Source organism: Tetrao urogallus (genome assembly GCF_951394365.1).
Source record: "Tetrao urogallus genome assembly, chromosome: 2".
Classification (NCBI taxonomy): domain Eukaryota; kingdom Metazoa; phylum Chordata; class Aves; order Galliformes; family Phasianidae; genus Tetrao; species Tetrao urogallus.
In genome coordinates, this window is record NC_136814.1 from 109,400,956 (window position 1) to 109,416,908 (window position 15,953).

Consider the following 15,953-nt stretch of genomic DNA (forward strand, 5'->3'; position numbering starts at 1 on the left):
ATACAAACATTTCATTAAAATGGAGAACATTCTGCAGTCTCATAAGAAAAACTGGCTGTAAACAGCATGTCACAGCAGGCCAGTGAAAAAACAGGGCCCTCATTCTGCAGAAAGCAGCAGAGATTGTCCTAAAATACATAGAGCCAGTGCTACCTTCTTGGGGGTGGATCCTCCAGCTCTGCAGTCCATTCTTAGTTTTGACAAGGCACCTCACAAGATGGAAAATATTTGCACTACGTTGTCTGCCTCTACTGGACTTCTTACTCTCAATGATACTGAGTCCAAGCACTGAACACAGCACACAGTCTCTATTTCAAGAGTAATTTCTTAATGCAAATCTTAAAAGGAAGACTATTCCTCTGCTACTTGAAAGATACATGTGGGTGAAGGATAAACTGTGATCCAAGGAAATTTCGCTCTAAACTACATTTAAATATATAATTAAGCAGACTCTCAAGCTACTTCATCTTCACATTCCTACTGAAGATAAGCCAAATTCTCTTAAGCAGGGTAATGATCTCTTATTTTCCAAATTACGGGACAACAAGCTTGCCTTCCTTACGTGCCAGGCTTTGATCTTCAGGAAAAACACAGCATTAGAAATAAGACCACATTTAAGATCACACTGTATTTAACTTCAGATGAGAGCAAATCCAGGGGAAAGCAGAGCACCATAAACCCTGTTGCGCGTTGCCTGCCAGAGCTGCCCGGGTCAGGCCTTTCAAGGCAGAATTTGCTGAGAGACAAATGAAAAATACCAACAGTTCAAAGAAACGGATTTAGCCGTAAATGACCGAGATGCAGGGCTCAGTGCAGAGTCCACAAGGAGCCCCTGGGAGCGCAGAGAGGTGGCAGCCCCCAGACCTACCTGTGATGAAGGCGTACGCTGCTAGGATGTTGCTGAGCAGTGCCATCTCTGTGCTGACACCCACGGGCTCCATGCTGCTGGCGAACGCTGGTGGCTGTGTCTCATCCACAGGAAGCAGGAAGGAGGTGTTGTCTAGAGGGTAGAAGGTGGCCGACCTCCCTTTCTTCTTCTCTGCTTCGAAACAGAAAGGGAGTGAAGAAGCAGGCACGTGCACCAGCCCTGTCCTGCCCTACCTATCCTCATCTGTGTTCAGAGATCTGGAGCTGCTCAGCACCAAGCCACCCACATTCGCTCCCCTTTTTGGGGCAACAAAACCTTTGCAGTTAGCTTCGGTCGAGCCCATGCCCTGCCTGCACCCAAACAGCATCTTCTCTCCACTGTCTCCTGCTCTTTCATGTCACCGCCTAGACACACCCACCCATGTTACAGCAAATATAGAATCAGGTTTCTTTTATCTTACGTAAATCAACAAAGCCTTTATCAGCTAAGCTTGTTATAAGTCTGCACATGGGCACGGAAAACACAGCCAGAGCTGGCAACCCTGTGCTGGAGTCGCGCTGCAGTGATCCACCCGCACCTGGCAAACAGACAACACTTTCTCCCCAGCCTTTGCAGAGAAGGGCGAATCTGAGTTTATGACTGCCTTCAGAAGCTCACTTGCATTGTGTTTCACCCAGACATCATTTCCCTTTGGAGAGGTGAGCAAGCGTGAGTTAATGATTTGATTTTATTTGTAGAAGACCAGAGCTGAGGAGGCACATAATTCCAGGAGGCTCAAAGAGACCCTTTCAGACCTTATCAGCTCGCTGCCAAGTACTTCTCGCACCTTGATCTGCTGGCAGACACTCTCACTGGTCACAAAACACTAATTGTTCTGAACACATGAAAACCACTGCACAGGATCCAGCTCCATCATCCATGTGATTGTTTAAGGGTAGTTGTTGCAGCTTCTCAGGCTCCTTTTCCTGGGTGTCTGGCTCCAAGCAGCACACTGTAGAATCACAGACTTGCCTCCGGCTTCCACTTGTCTGCAAGTACTAAATTCAGGAAACTGTCGGATCCACCTCCTACAATGCCAGCAGTGCCATGCAAACAAAGGGCACAACCAGAGATCATCTGTGCTCACCCAGTCTGTGCCCATTCCCTGCTAACCCAGCAAAGCAAGACAAGACATTCAACCTCCTGCTGTGTGTGCTGGGAAGCTGCACAGCCCACAGGAGCAGCAACTGAACGAGGGCTGTCAGAGAACAGGTAATACTGGATGGAGAGGGACTGAGTGCATGAATGTGTGTGCAGCAATGCCAAGCCCTAATGTGCCTCAGAGGAGAAGTACCAGAGATGGATGTCCGGGTGTTGCTGTGAGGGTTCAGCCCCAAGGAACGTGGGTGCAGTTGTATCTGCCACTGGAAGACTGCACGGCCTTGAGAAAATCACACCTACCGAGCTACCAGGGTGTAAATGACTGCCCCAGAGAAGGGTTTTCAAACATGGATTTCTGGGTGGCAGATGCAAAAGAGAAAAACATCCCCACAAGCCCTTCCTTTGGGAGAACAGAGATTGCTACAACTAGGTGTATAGAGGCACAGAAGGGCAAAGGCACAGCCAGCAGGAAATTAACAGCAAATCTTTGGAAAATATTTTAATTCAAATGTAGGCCCCAGAAATGCTAACGTGCCCTCTAATCTTTCTTTTTATTCTCCTTGCCCAGTAAATCCATGTCTGTAAAAGCGGTTGAGTTTTTCTTTACCACACCACCACTCCCACCAAGAAACCCACAGGAAGCAGAGTACATTTTTTATTCATTCAAACTGAACCCCTGCCCTCCTGAAGATGCCCTGGGTACTTCAAAGTATCTCATGTAGCACTAGGTATCTAAACCATGGCAAGCAAATCCTGCTGTTAGCTGACAGATCTTAATGGAGTGACTCAGCTCCCCCCACATAGCAGGAACTTAAAAGCTCAATGTATTTGATCACACGGACGTTTAAGCCATCTCAGGGTCAGCAGGACATCCACACAGATGGCAGATATGAGAAGGGATGTGGGGAAAATTCCCACTCTTTTAGAATAGCTTCTGCCACTACAAATGACACATTTGTGTAAAAGCAACAGAACCCTGCCCCTGGATGTATGCACACAGAGCTCTGGTTCTAAAATAGTTAATCTAAAATCTCTTTACAACTAACAACAAGGAAGAGCACTGCCAGCATATAAACTCATAAACATACTTCTCATCCTAAAGAGAGCCACTGAGTTACGTGCTACAGGTTTCTGACAGGTCTTTACGAGGTTTCTGTGATATGAACCTGGCACCTCTCTATCACACTCTCACGTGTCCAGCTCTGAATTAGTGACAACATACCTACTGCCCCTCACTGCCAATGCAGTCACAGCATCTCACTAGGAATGAGATTTAAACTATACTTGCCATGGGGGCTTCCCTGTTTGCATGGGCTACACCAGTCAGGAAAGGCTCAGATGAAAACACTTCTGTGGGGATTTGGACATCCCCTGGAAAACAAGCTGTGCAAAATGGCGTCTTTTAGGAGGGAGGAAGGCACAACTCCTCTTACGTGAGATGTAAAGAGAGTCTCATTTTTTTTTCTTCTGACTTGTCCGAAGAACAGATGCGATCAAACAAGTTTTTCAATGAACATTCATCTGCATACACTGCACTCCAGCAAAGAGCATCACAGAACTACACAACTAGTTTTGTCATCTACAGGATTGTACAAGAACAGACAGGAAAGACAGAAAATGGCTGGGGTTATGCAGGAGGGAAAAACAACCAACCATCACAAGGGTCACGTGCTGGTTTGCTACGCCGTTCCCTTGTCTGCCTTTTATCCCAGGATCACATTTCAATACAACCCCTTTCTGCTTGCTAGCTCTGAAGACCTCACTTGCCCTAGCAGCCCACCTGCTGCTGGTTACCCCTTCACCACGTCCACCTTTTCTTAGTTGTTCTGACTCACTCAGGCTGTTTTCCTTGCGACTTTACACCAAATTAGAGCGAAAGTACTTCAGCTAGCAGAAAGTTTGCCCAGTAACCTAGGAGAAACTATTCAAGATACTGGGCTGACTTTAGCAAATAGTTTTAATAAAAGAAATAAAACAGGAAGGGAGATTACAGAAATGTCCAAATATTTCCTTTTGCGATTTCTGAAACAATATTTCAGCTGTTAATTTCAAACTGACATCCTTGTTTGAAAAGCACTGCATTTTTTTTTAAATGAATGAATAAACGATATGAAAACTAAAGAGGTGTCATTTGTAGAAGTGAAATGTTTACAGGAATGAAAATAAGCTCTGTGTTTTTCTTCTCGTTTGAAAAAACCACCAAGATGACAGATTTTATTTCAGGCCAATCCAAAGTTCGTTTTCTTGACAATTTTTTTTGCAGTAAGGTCTCCACTGACCAAAGTGACATCGCTGACGTGTAACCGCCTGCAGGCTGCGAGGTAACTTTGCCTACAGCACAGACAGACACAAGGCAGCTCTGTGCACAGCAACCCCCCACTGCATTTCAGGGAGCGCAGGGTAGGAAATTCCAGCAGTCCTGTCATCACCGCCCCCCGTGTGTTGGGAAACACAATGCAAAAACATTGCCTAACCCAGTAAGTGCTCACCTGCCATTTTCCTTTATTCATAATCAATCCCTTCCTCCTACTCACCTACCACTCGATAGCAAAGACCTGACTTCATTCATCTCTCTCCACTTTGCATTCTTATGAAAATGGCATCACATTTCAAAGCTCAGCTGAAAACCTCTGTCCCCAGTGAAGCAACCTCCTGCTGTGTTTGCCCTGCTTTGGATTTGGGACTGCATTGGATGAGTCTTCAAAGTACTTCTGTGACGAATTTTGACACGCATGGCAACAACTGCTATTTCAAGAAATTCAGTGCGAGTTTAACAGTTCACTGTGGTCAGCCAGTGTTAATGCCTCAGAACCTCTCGTTCTGACCGTGACATGGACAGGTACAAAACAGAAACCCGGATAAAGTATAAGTTTCCATAAGGGGAAGAGCTACCAGACCACAGTAAGGTCTGAGCCAGTCATACAATAGTCATAGCTACCTGGGAGGGCACGTCCTACACCGGGAGGAGAGACATCAGAAAGGAACACACCGTCTCCTATAGCATCGGCATCAAACAGCCTTGGTCGCAGTGGAAAATGTGGCTTCTGAAATCCTTGGTAATTGATTGGCCTTGGCTGGGTTTCATGCAGAAGCTTCCTGGGAACTGAAAGAGAAGAGTAAGAAGAGCACAGCTGTTAGAGTTACTTCAGCTGATCAGAATGAGAATTATCACATTATGCTGTGGGTTCAGCTGATACCTAATTACAAACAGGCACTCATTTACCGCTGTGATGAATGCACTTCAAATGCCTGCACAGAGATACACAAGGAGAAAAGGCTAGGAACTACAAAGCGCTCAACATATTGTTTACGTCACTGGAACAGGCTGCCAGGGAGGTGGGGGAGTCTCCTTCCCTGGAGATGTTCAAGACCCACCTGCACACCTCCTTGTGCGACCTGGAGTAGGGAACTGCTTTGGCAGGGGGTTGCACTCGATGGTCTTTGGAGGTCCCTTCCAACCCCTACAAGTCTGTGATTCTGTGATTCTTATAATTAAGCTTTGAGACTAGACTGAGGGTCAGATTCAGACAGCTTATTTAGACACCCATCTAAGGCAATGAAATGACTGATAAGTTGGCCTTTGGTTCCAGCCCTGAGCTTCAGAGATCTGCAGCTGGTCGTATCATGGTGGCAGGCACAACAGGAAGCCCCTAGCAAAGGGGACTGTCAGTTATGCTTGAATCCCTGTCTCCCTTCAGGCATTGCTGACTTGAGACTGCATATCCATTTCTTGATACCCAGAACCCACCTCTGGAAGATGCTGTCCACAAAAAACAACAACAAAAAAAACCAACTTAGATTATCCACCATAAAATAAGAAATCCTACCTGAAAGAAACCCTCTCCACCCTATGAGATCTAAAATATTCCCATCTTTGGACTTCAAGCTGCAGCCACGCTGAGAAAGACCCCTTCTCTGTTCCTACCATCCTGAGAAAGAGGATGAGGGCTTGGCTAGTACCTTGTTTCATCTTCAGTGTAAGTAACAGACAGGTGAGAAAGGTTAACATGCCTGCCAGAGCTGCGTCTGTGCATCACTGGTCCCTCTGGACCAATGTGTGCCTTAGTAAGAAAACTATCTTCCCCTCCTTGATGTTGCAAGGCCAGCTCTCTTTGGCTGTACCTCCAAGCAAAGCAATCAAAGCCAGTGCAGCTCCTTTAGTGTACACCCACAGAAGGTGAATCCACACAGTAAATTCACTGATTTGCCCTGTAGGGACACAGCAGCATATCATTTATGGAGCTGAACCAGTTCTGTGCCTCAGTCATGGCCAACACCTGAGGCTATTTCAGAGCAAAGTGCCTTTCTATACAAAGAGAAAACAAACAAACAATGCTTATATATGCTGTTCAGCTCAGAAATTAGAGGAACAGTGTGCTGAAGGACCAAGTAAATAAACTGAAATTTACAGGGGAGAAATACGTTTTCCCCTCTGGTGACTGTACCCTAATACATACATCAAAGCACCACTTTGTTCCTGCAGACAGCCAGCACTTTACTATGTTAAAGATACAGACCACTGAGAACTGACACAAGATCATGAGACCCACAGAAGAACTGCTGCAATGTTCGGCCCTCCCTCCTTCAAGTCTGATGGTCACAGCTTCTACTGCCCCAGGTTGGCCGCCATCTCCCATGCCTCAGTTTCCCCACTGCTCCATTGCAGGCTGTGCTATCTCTCATCTTTGCTCTTTGCAGAGGCGTGATTAAGAGTAATTAAAAAACCAAAGCACTTTGAGATCCTTGGCACAAACTTGAAGGAAGATTTTGAAAGCGTGCAGCCCTGGAAGAGAAAGGAAATTCCTGACTGCCCCTTGCAGCTAATCAGCTGCCAAGCTGGAGTGTGAGATTTAATCACACCCAGTAAATCTGCCTGCATAAATACAAATATTCCTAGTGGGGGAAGCAATCCAACTGCCTTGTTTACATTGTGTTTTACTTGCTGTCTTTGCTGAGGCAAAGAGAATTGTTTCCTATATTTGCAGACTGACCTCCTGTATCAGGCTGCCAAGATATCAGTGTTGAAGTTCCCATATTATTAGAAGAGTCATAAGTCAGGAAACAGACATGAAAACCTACAGCTTCTGAGCAGCAAAAGCCTGGCACAGCAATCTGCAGCAAAATGTGAATTAGCAACTGTCCTCTGATGGGAAGGCAGCAAAAGATGCACATCTCTGTTAGGAGCTAAACAAACTGTTCCAGAGTCTCACCATACTTACTTTTTCCCTATATCTAACCTGAATCTCCCCTCTTTGAGCTTGAAAGCATTTCCTTTTGTCCTGTCACCACAGACCCTGCTAAAGAGTCTGTCCCCTTCTGTCCTGTCGCTCCCCTTTAGATGCTGACAGGCCGCTCTCAGCTCACCTCGCAGCCTTCCCTTCTCTTCTCCATCTGCACAGCCCCAGCCCTCAGCCTGTCCTCACAGGAGAGGTGTTCCATCCCTTGGATCATTTCTGTGGCCCTCCCCTAGACACATTCCAACAGCTCCATGTCTCTCCTGTACTGAGGACTCCACATTGGATGCTCCAGGTGAGGTCTCACCAGCACAGAGCAGAGAGGAAGGATCACCTCCCTTGCCCTGCTGCCACGCTGCTCAGGATGCAGTCCAGGATATGGTTGGCTTTCTGGGCTGCAAGGGCACACTGCTGGCTCATATCCACCTTCCCATCCACCAGCACCCTCAGATGTTTTTTCAGCAGGGCTGCACTCACTCCTTTCATCCCCCAGCTTGTATTGGTAGTGGATGCTGCCTTGACCCAGGTGCAGACCTTGCATGTGGATTTGCTGAACCTCATGAGCTTCACCTGGGCTCGCTGCTCAACCCGTGAAGGTCCCTCTGGATGGCATCCCATCCCTCCAGTGTGTCAACTGCACAAGGCTAAGTATCCTTCAGATACTGCTGCATCTCAGGCTGAGGGCCTAAAAGGCATCTGGAGAACAAATCAGTATGGCCTTAAACACCTTCCATCCAAACTGCATCCCATAAAACCTGCTGATACGTGTCTGATGAAGATCATGAAGCAAAAGGAACACAGAAACGCAGTTTAATAGATTTGGGCTACTCCTTCGTATTCCAGATTGGCTCTTCTTCACAAAAGATCTCCTTTCACCTCCCAGTCTTCATGGTCAACTCTGGCGCAGAACACAGGCTGGGTGGAGCTGTACCTTTCTTTGAACAGGTCATGCCACCCTTCAGCATTCAAAGAAACGGACAAAAAAGGTCTTTCCTAAGCACATCTAGGGAATTGAGCTTTCCCTCCCACCCTGGCACCTGTGCTAATGCCAATGTGAATGCTATCTGTGGTACCAGGAGAGAAGTCGTGGTAAAACAAAGTATTACTAAATCACAGCAGCTGGTCAACAGCATCCCAGGGAAGAATGCAGAAGGAGAAATAATCAGAGGAAAATATTCAGAAAGATTGTTTATCATTAAGGCACCTTAGGGTGCAGTTACTCCTCTGGGATGGATAAGAAGGTCAGGTAAAGAAAGACTGATGCCAAATAGGCTTTTGGTGCCTAAAGATAGAAGTGGCTGTGTAAAGAGACTTCCAAAAGCAGGCAGGTATTTAACATTCATGATTAGCTTTGGTACTTTTAAAACTCCTAACTAGTTCCTGTCTTCAACTCAGCAACTAAATTCTGGATGCAGCTTAGTGAAAAGAAGGAAGAACCTACAATTTTTTCGTTTGCAAAGAGCTGTCCACTCTTCTTTGTGGACTCCATAAACATCTTGAGGACGTTTCACCAGGACAGACCTACATTTGCAAAGAGTAAATAGTGTGAATGGCACATAGCAAGTCTTCTCTTATTCTAGAACATTTATACAACACTAAACCCATACACAGCTCAGATAGATTGATTTAGAAAGTAAAATGGAAAGGCTTTTTCAAGTGCAAAACACCTCACAATTTCCAACTAGCTTCTGTGCAGCAGCCAACTCCACAAGAAAGATTAAACATCTGGTTCCTTCAAAATACCTTCCTTAAATCCCCCAGAGAGCAAAACATCTGACACAAAGCACGGCATGAACTGCAGCAAGGTGTCAAAAAATGTTATTTATGATTAAACCCACCAGAAAAAAAATACCTAGGATTTTAGTCTCCTCTCAGCGTTAAGCACAGAAATCCTGCAGGGAAGGGCTGGCACTTGGCCTGCTGCATGCAATCCAGCAGAGAGCTTAACACAATTTGGCCTGCAGAACCAGTGATGTATGCAAACAAAAGGCAAAGAAATAGGGTCATCAGTCAAAATGCTAACAGGTCTGATAGTCAGGAGCCCTGCAGCTTAAGAAGTAGATGGGGACTGAGTTGGGATGAGTTGAAAGAGAGGCAGTACTTGGAGGACCTCTGGGACCTTCGTTCTCTCAGAGGGCAGCAGTCAGCACTGAGATGTGGGCATTCAGTCAAATGGTTAAACTGTCAGGTAACGTGGGCCAAGCAGCTGATAAGGCTTTCAAATCTTTATGTAATCTCTCTGCTCTAAAAGCAGAGCCAGCTCCTTGCTCGCACTTCTCTCACTGGAAGACTGCTCGTCTCTCTGAATCAGCACCGTGCTACCAATAATTCATTACATTTCCCAATCCAAGACCTGTATTATTATTCGTGTGCAGTGAATTAATGGTACCAACCTCACAACACATCCACACCATCACTGCGTGCCACCTTCCCCTTGCAAAAAATGAGGCAAGTGAAAATTAAAGCCACAGTGTGCTCTCTGTGGCAGAGTGGGCCTATCAGCCTTGAGTACAGGCAGCTGGCAGGACAGTGTGAAGAGATACATGCTGCTAACAGCATCCTTATTTGTAGGTGGTGGAGACTCTTTCTGCTGGGACTTTCCATACAAGCACTCCCTTGCGTGGCCAGAAGACAGACAGGTGACTAGAAGTTACTGCACCCACAAGCAGCAGAATTCCCAATGACTGTGCTAAGCCATGGAAAATGCCAGCCAACACCTCGCCTCTTTGTTAATCAAGATCATTTGCTGCATCTTGTCTGCAATGCTGATCTGTCTAGTTTTAAATACTCCAGTTCTGCAGGTTCGGCTACTTGCCACATGAGATTGTTTTGCAGAGGATTATGGCTCTTTCTCGGGATCTCTATCCCAAAATGCTGTTGAGTGTTTCAGCTTAAGTGCATATATTATTCCACTAAACAAAACGTTTGACTGCTATAACCCCCAAATTTTACAGATGGGAACCTGGCTCAGGGACCGAGTTTTGAAAGTGTTTCAATATCAAAGTAATTCACCCAATCCCACAGAGGGAACCTCTGCCAAAGAAAGGAAAATTTGGTCTCCCTGTAGTTCAGCCACACAAACCACCCCCTTTCTGCAAGTTCCACCATTTGGTATTTCCTGATGCTTCCGCAGTCCTGAGCACGTTTAAAGACTTCCACTCCCAGGACTCAATTGCTGTCTGACCTCCATCATCACCGTACACACCTATCAGTCAATTCCAGGAGAGATCCACGAAAGCTCATTCTTAAAAACACACAGATGGGTTTTGTCAGTCTCTAGTCCTCTGCTATATATTCATGTGTGCATTTGCAGCCCATAAGCTCAGTACAACTAAAGCAGATCAGCAAATCCTGCCATGAACGACAGAAGCAGTATGCAGTTTGAATAAAGTATGATTCCTTCCCTGATGAAAATTATAACCAAGCCTTTTATCTCGGCAGGTTGGGGCCAGGAACTGTTAATGCTCAACGTGTTTTTAATTAAAAATAAAAACACCCTACTGTGAGTAAGCACCCAATATAAACCACTGCATTTTTTTTAAAGGTGGCAGCTCTGAAGCACTGCTGTTTGAGACTTGAAAATGTATGGCATGCAGACATGGAATCACTCATGTTTGTGAACTACTAAAAGAAAGCAATTTCTCAGCACATATGTAAGGTACACAGCTCCATAAGACTGCAGAACTGGAAGAGTTTTAAGTGCTGTAAAACATAAGTTAAAATACTGGATTGTGACTGCATCAGACCACCAAACAGAACAAAAAGGAAAACTCACATATGTAAGAACACTCCAAATCTGGTGACAACAGCAATACCATGATGTAGTTAGAAATATGGGAGTGAAGAAACTAATTTGAACACCAGAGCTAAATAGAGGCACAGCCTACCCCTTTGGTTCCTTACCAAACGTCTTAGGCATGGTCACAGAACCACAGAATCATAGAATCATAGAACGGGCTGGGTAGAAAAGGACCACAGCGATGAGAGCTGCTCCAGCCCTCTGCCATCTCAGTGCCTCTGGACCCGCTACCAGAGCTCCACGTCCTTCCTGTGCTGGGGCCCCAGGCCTGGACGCAGCGCTGCAGATGGGGCTCACAAGAGCTGAGCAGAGGGGGACGATCACCTCCCTGTCCCCATGCAGCCCATTAAAAAGGGGTGGCCAGCAGGGAGAAGTCAAGAGTTTTCCTCTTTTCATGGTCTCCTCTGTCACACCAGATATCCTAAGCCTGCCTTCAAATCTTGCCCCATGGCCAACCATTCCCCACTCATCTGACAGAGGAGCTGCTGCTTTTTGGTCAAGTATAGATGTAATCATTTGGTAAGAGACCATCAGATTGGAGTCTCCTTCTCTGGAGATGTTCAAGACCTGCCTGGATGCCGACCTGTGCGACCTGCTGTAGGGAACTGCTTTGGCAGGGGGTTGGACTCGATGAGCTCTGGAGGTCCCTTCCAACCCCTACAATTCTGTGATTCTGTGATCTTACAGTGTTTTGTGTCGCCATGAGTGACCGCATTGGACTGAGCACTGCCATATAAAAGCCTGAGGCCATCAGCTCCGTGCCTTAGCCAAAAAGCCATACTGTACCTCTGGATAATCTACATCGTGTTTGAAGTATGGTATAGTTTACACATAAGTGTAAAGTGTCCCAGGACACAGCAAGAGAAGAACTCTTGTGCTACTGAACCTAAGCCTGAAAGCTGGAATTTGACCTGTGCTTCAAAATCCTCACTCTCAAGCAAATAAAAAGGAGCAGAGACTTAAGGAGACCTTTCCTTCTCCTTCTCTCATTTCAAAAGGGGAGCTTCTTTTTCCAGAGAGTGCTGGCATGGTCTGTAATCCTGAAACTAAATGTAACATCCAAGAGAAAGGAGGAGTGACTCAGCCTACTGCAGGCATGTTCTGTGAGCGTGGTGGTTCCAAGCCGCCGATAAAGAGGAAGTGACTCACGCCAATTACAGAAAGTCCACTTCCAGGCACCATGTGGAAATCAAGTGAGATTCTCTGGGAAAACAGCCCTGCCGTAAGCAAAGCTACCTACGCCCAAAGCCTGAACCAGGGCCCTCCTCCCCTGCCCCTCCTTGCACACTGCCCAAAGCAGAAATTCAACTCTTTTGCTGGTGATTTTTGGGCTGGAAATGGTGCAAGCTGGGATGCCATTGAGGCAGACCAGACATTTCTCCCTTTGCTGCATCTATTGAAGCAGCTAACTACAGAAAGGTTGTGCAATAAGTGTATAAACAGAAACAAATATCTTGCTTTCTTTTCACAGAAGAGATGCTTATCCTTGTCTCACACAGCTGTAATCAGAAGTAACTTTAGAAGTCAAACATTTCTGGTCCAGAAACAAAGACCACACAACAAAAATTCACTCAGTCTCCCTGTTTCTCCCTGTGGACTCCTGGAGCTGCACGGGCCTGCGACTTACGAGGTTTAGGAGATGAAGGTATACATGGGCACCTCTGACTGAGACTCCCCATAAAGCAAACAGTCACTGCTGCCTCCCAGCCTCTCCTCTCCCCTCTTGCACTGGACTGCAGGACAGCTTTCTCCTAACTCCAGAAATGTAATAACCTTATTAAAAGAGCTAGTTCACCTCACTTGGGCACTCAACACATGTGTGCCCTGAAGAAGTCATCCTTAAACAAACTGAATTCCTAAGCTCCCTGTACAACCACAACCGTAAAAGGTGGGTGCCTTGAAATGCCCCAGGGGAGATTCTGTCTACTTAAATTTAGGAGCCTAATTAGGTGTAGTTAATGAATCATAATGTTACCTGTGGATTTATTCTCCTGTGTATATCTGAGTTAAAATCTTACAAACTGCTTCACATCTTTTGCTTAGATATTTCGTTCTATCCTGAACTTTTCAAATCAGGATTTGAAGCTACAAACACCTTAATTTGTAGCCAACGATGCATGTGCTTGATCTATCCACAGGCAGTTTTCCCTCCGCTCTCATAGTCATGAAAGTTAGTTGTTGTTCTTTCATCATCCTAAATGTAATAACAGAATCTAAAGCATCTATCTTCAGCAACTCACAAATCTCCTGCTTGATGTGGCTTTTTGTCTCCACAGGGCACAGCAGAAAGCATCACATGCACCAGTCTGCTCCCTGCAAGCTCTATTTGGAGAGAAGAATGGATCAAAAGGAAGAAAGCCTTGTAAAAGATATCTGCAGATATGCAGAGTTATGTTCATCTGGTAGTTCTGTGCTTGGTGCTGAAGTCAGTAGAGTTCTGCACTTTCATCAGGTAACACGTTCAGGGGGATGAGACTCACGCCGAACCTTGTCCAAATTTCACTATACTTGGCTACACTCCTCATGGGATGTTCTGTCAGTGTAGGCCCTCTCTGATGGTCCGGCTGTTTCTAATCTCCACCAGTCCCACAGGAGACCACAACAGCAGCTTTATACACCTGAGCAGCTGCAATACATTTTAAGGAATTGAGGTGGGCATGGATCAAACCCTTCACCTTCAGCAGCTACTGTTAGAAGCGTGGGTAGCTACAATCAGCATGCAGGAACAAAGCCAGACTCAGAACTCACTTACAGAGGTAACTGACAGACAAAGCAACCTTCCCCCTACTGAAATCCTGAGCACAATCAGAATCTGGCCATTCAGTTATGTAGCCTCAATTCCACAAATGGCAGCATTCTTCTGGCCTTCTCTGTTCCCTGTTGGGCTGCATCTTTCACACACTTTCACTGACGCTTTGCAAACCAGCCCGCTCACATATGGATCTCTTTGGTGCTACAGAGAACTGCTGGCCTCTTCAAGGAGAATTTTATTATGGACTGAAGTTTTGGGCAATGCTGTACGTATACTCACTCAATTTCTGAACAGGCCCTAAAATGGAGCCCTGTGGAACCCCACTAGTGACTAGTTATCACTTCAATTTTAATCAACAATTTCACACTGCAAGAAAGGCTTTGCTACTGTAAATGACTTTTGTCTTTGAGTTATTTAGGCTATGGACCTTGGCAGAAATTCTTCTGTGCAGCTTATCTATTTTTCAGGAAAATACGTGGCACAAGATGTGGCTCCCAGGAGAATGCCTGGGAACAGTCAGCATTGTGTGTTCAAGTGTGGCTGAATCAGAACCAAGGCGTTGTTCATGCGAAGAACTGTTTGCAGTGACGGAGGAGAGTCTCTGTGCTCAGGAAGCCAACACATGCAACGTGGCTGCAAGTTACCAGGCACCAAAGATACAAGGATATCTAGGATAAAGGAAGGAGAACGTGATGAAGGACCAGAGCTTCACAGAATCCATGGCAGCCTCCAACAGAGATGGAATAAGGGATGTCAGGGAATGAGGATGTCCTGAAGGACAGAAGTAAAAACATCCATAGCCACAAATACTTGAACAGGGGCTAAGAAGCCTCATGCTTCAGCATCTGATCCAACTGCTTGACTGGTACAACTCAAGCCATTAAATTCCAATAGGTAGGAATATAATTCTTCCTCTGAGATTACTGAGCAAGATGGATTTGTGGGATATTCTTTGACTATCTCTGAAGCAGCATCACCCATAGTGAAGTCCACAGACCACTGATGACCTGTAAGGCATCAGAGAAGTGATCTAGAAAACAACTAATTAGGAATAAAAACAAACAAAACAAAACAGAAGAACAATCAACAACATTTCCCCAGACATTCCCACTTAGTTTGTCTCAGTACAACAGCAGGCACAGGCAGGAGATGTTTCCCATTTGTTCTCATCTAATTAAAAATGTTTGTAATTATAGCAGTAAGTATTTAAAAAGGGATTATAAACAGGAGGGGAATCAACTTTTTACAACAGTAGATAGTAATAGGACAAGGGGAAATGGTTTGGAGTTGAGGGAGGGCAGATGGAGGTTGGATGTCAGGGGGAAGTTGTGTGCTGTGAGAGTGGTGAGGTGCTGGAACAGCTGCCCAGAGAGGCTGTGATGCCCCGTCCATCCCTGGAGGTGTTCAAGGCCAGGTTGGATGGGGCCCTGGGCAGCCTGGGCTGCTGTGAAATGGGGAGGTTGGTGGCCCTGCATGGCACAGGGGGGGTTGGAGCTTCGTGATCCTTGAGGTCCCTTCCAACCCAAACCATTCTATGATTCTGTGATTCAGTCAGGCTACGCCCTCTAAAAAAAGTCTATTTTCTATTTATCTAAGTGCTACTTATCTGGCAATACATGCTTAGTCCTTTATGAGTTCATCAGCTTTTCCTGCCAGTAATCAAACAGCAGGGAAGCAAACAAGGGACTAGATTTTTATGGAAAGATAATGATGCCTTGGTAACAAGGACTGAGAAATGTCCAGAGAGTAGCTCTGCAGGTTAATTTGTCACATGTGGCAATTCCCAGGATCTCACAAGATGCCCAAGCTGGAAACCTTGCAGACGGAAAGCTTATCAAGAGAACTGGAATAAGAATTAAAAGTAAATGATATAAGCTGTCTATAGTGCTAAATGCCCTTCAGTTATATACAGATGAATGCAAATTAATATTTACTGAACCACAACGCAATCAAGTTTGAGATGCTATGCTTGATGCAGCTTCTGTTGTACGGACTTGGCTTATATGAGAAGCCAGGGTACACAAACAAACTCAAAATCCAAGGATCTGTGAGCAAAGTGGCTGAAGTGTTTTTTAATATAAATCCTCTAATTTGTAGAGTTTTGACTTGAGAGATCTCTTCCTTTGGGGATGAGATTTCCTAATCCCAGTGGAAATTTTG

The 15,953-nt window shown here is 45.6% G+C and overlaps 1 protein-coding gene across 2 annotated transcripts in view; it reads right to left on the reverse strand.

Moving 5' to 3' along the window:
- LOC306944159 (protein eva-1 homolog C-like) overlaps positions 1-15,953 on the reverse strand; it is a gene marked incomplete at both ends in the record, with an annotated part of 189,016 nt that overhangs the window by 8,488 nt on the left and 164,575 nt on the right. Inside the window, 2 exons of one of the 2 annotated variants that reach the window (XM_079532625.1) lie at positions 869-1,039; positions 4,947-5,111. In XM_079532625.1, the coding sequence (XP_079388751.1) occupies positions 869-1,039; positions 4,947-5,111 (336 nt within the window). Of the gene's footprint in view, positions 1-868; positions 1,043-4,946; positions 5,112-15,953 lie in introns of both variants that reach the window. The other variant, XM_079532624.1, reaches the window with a different exon arrangement.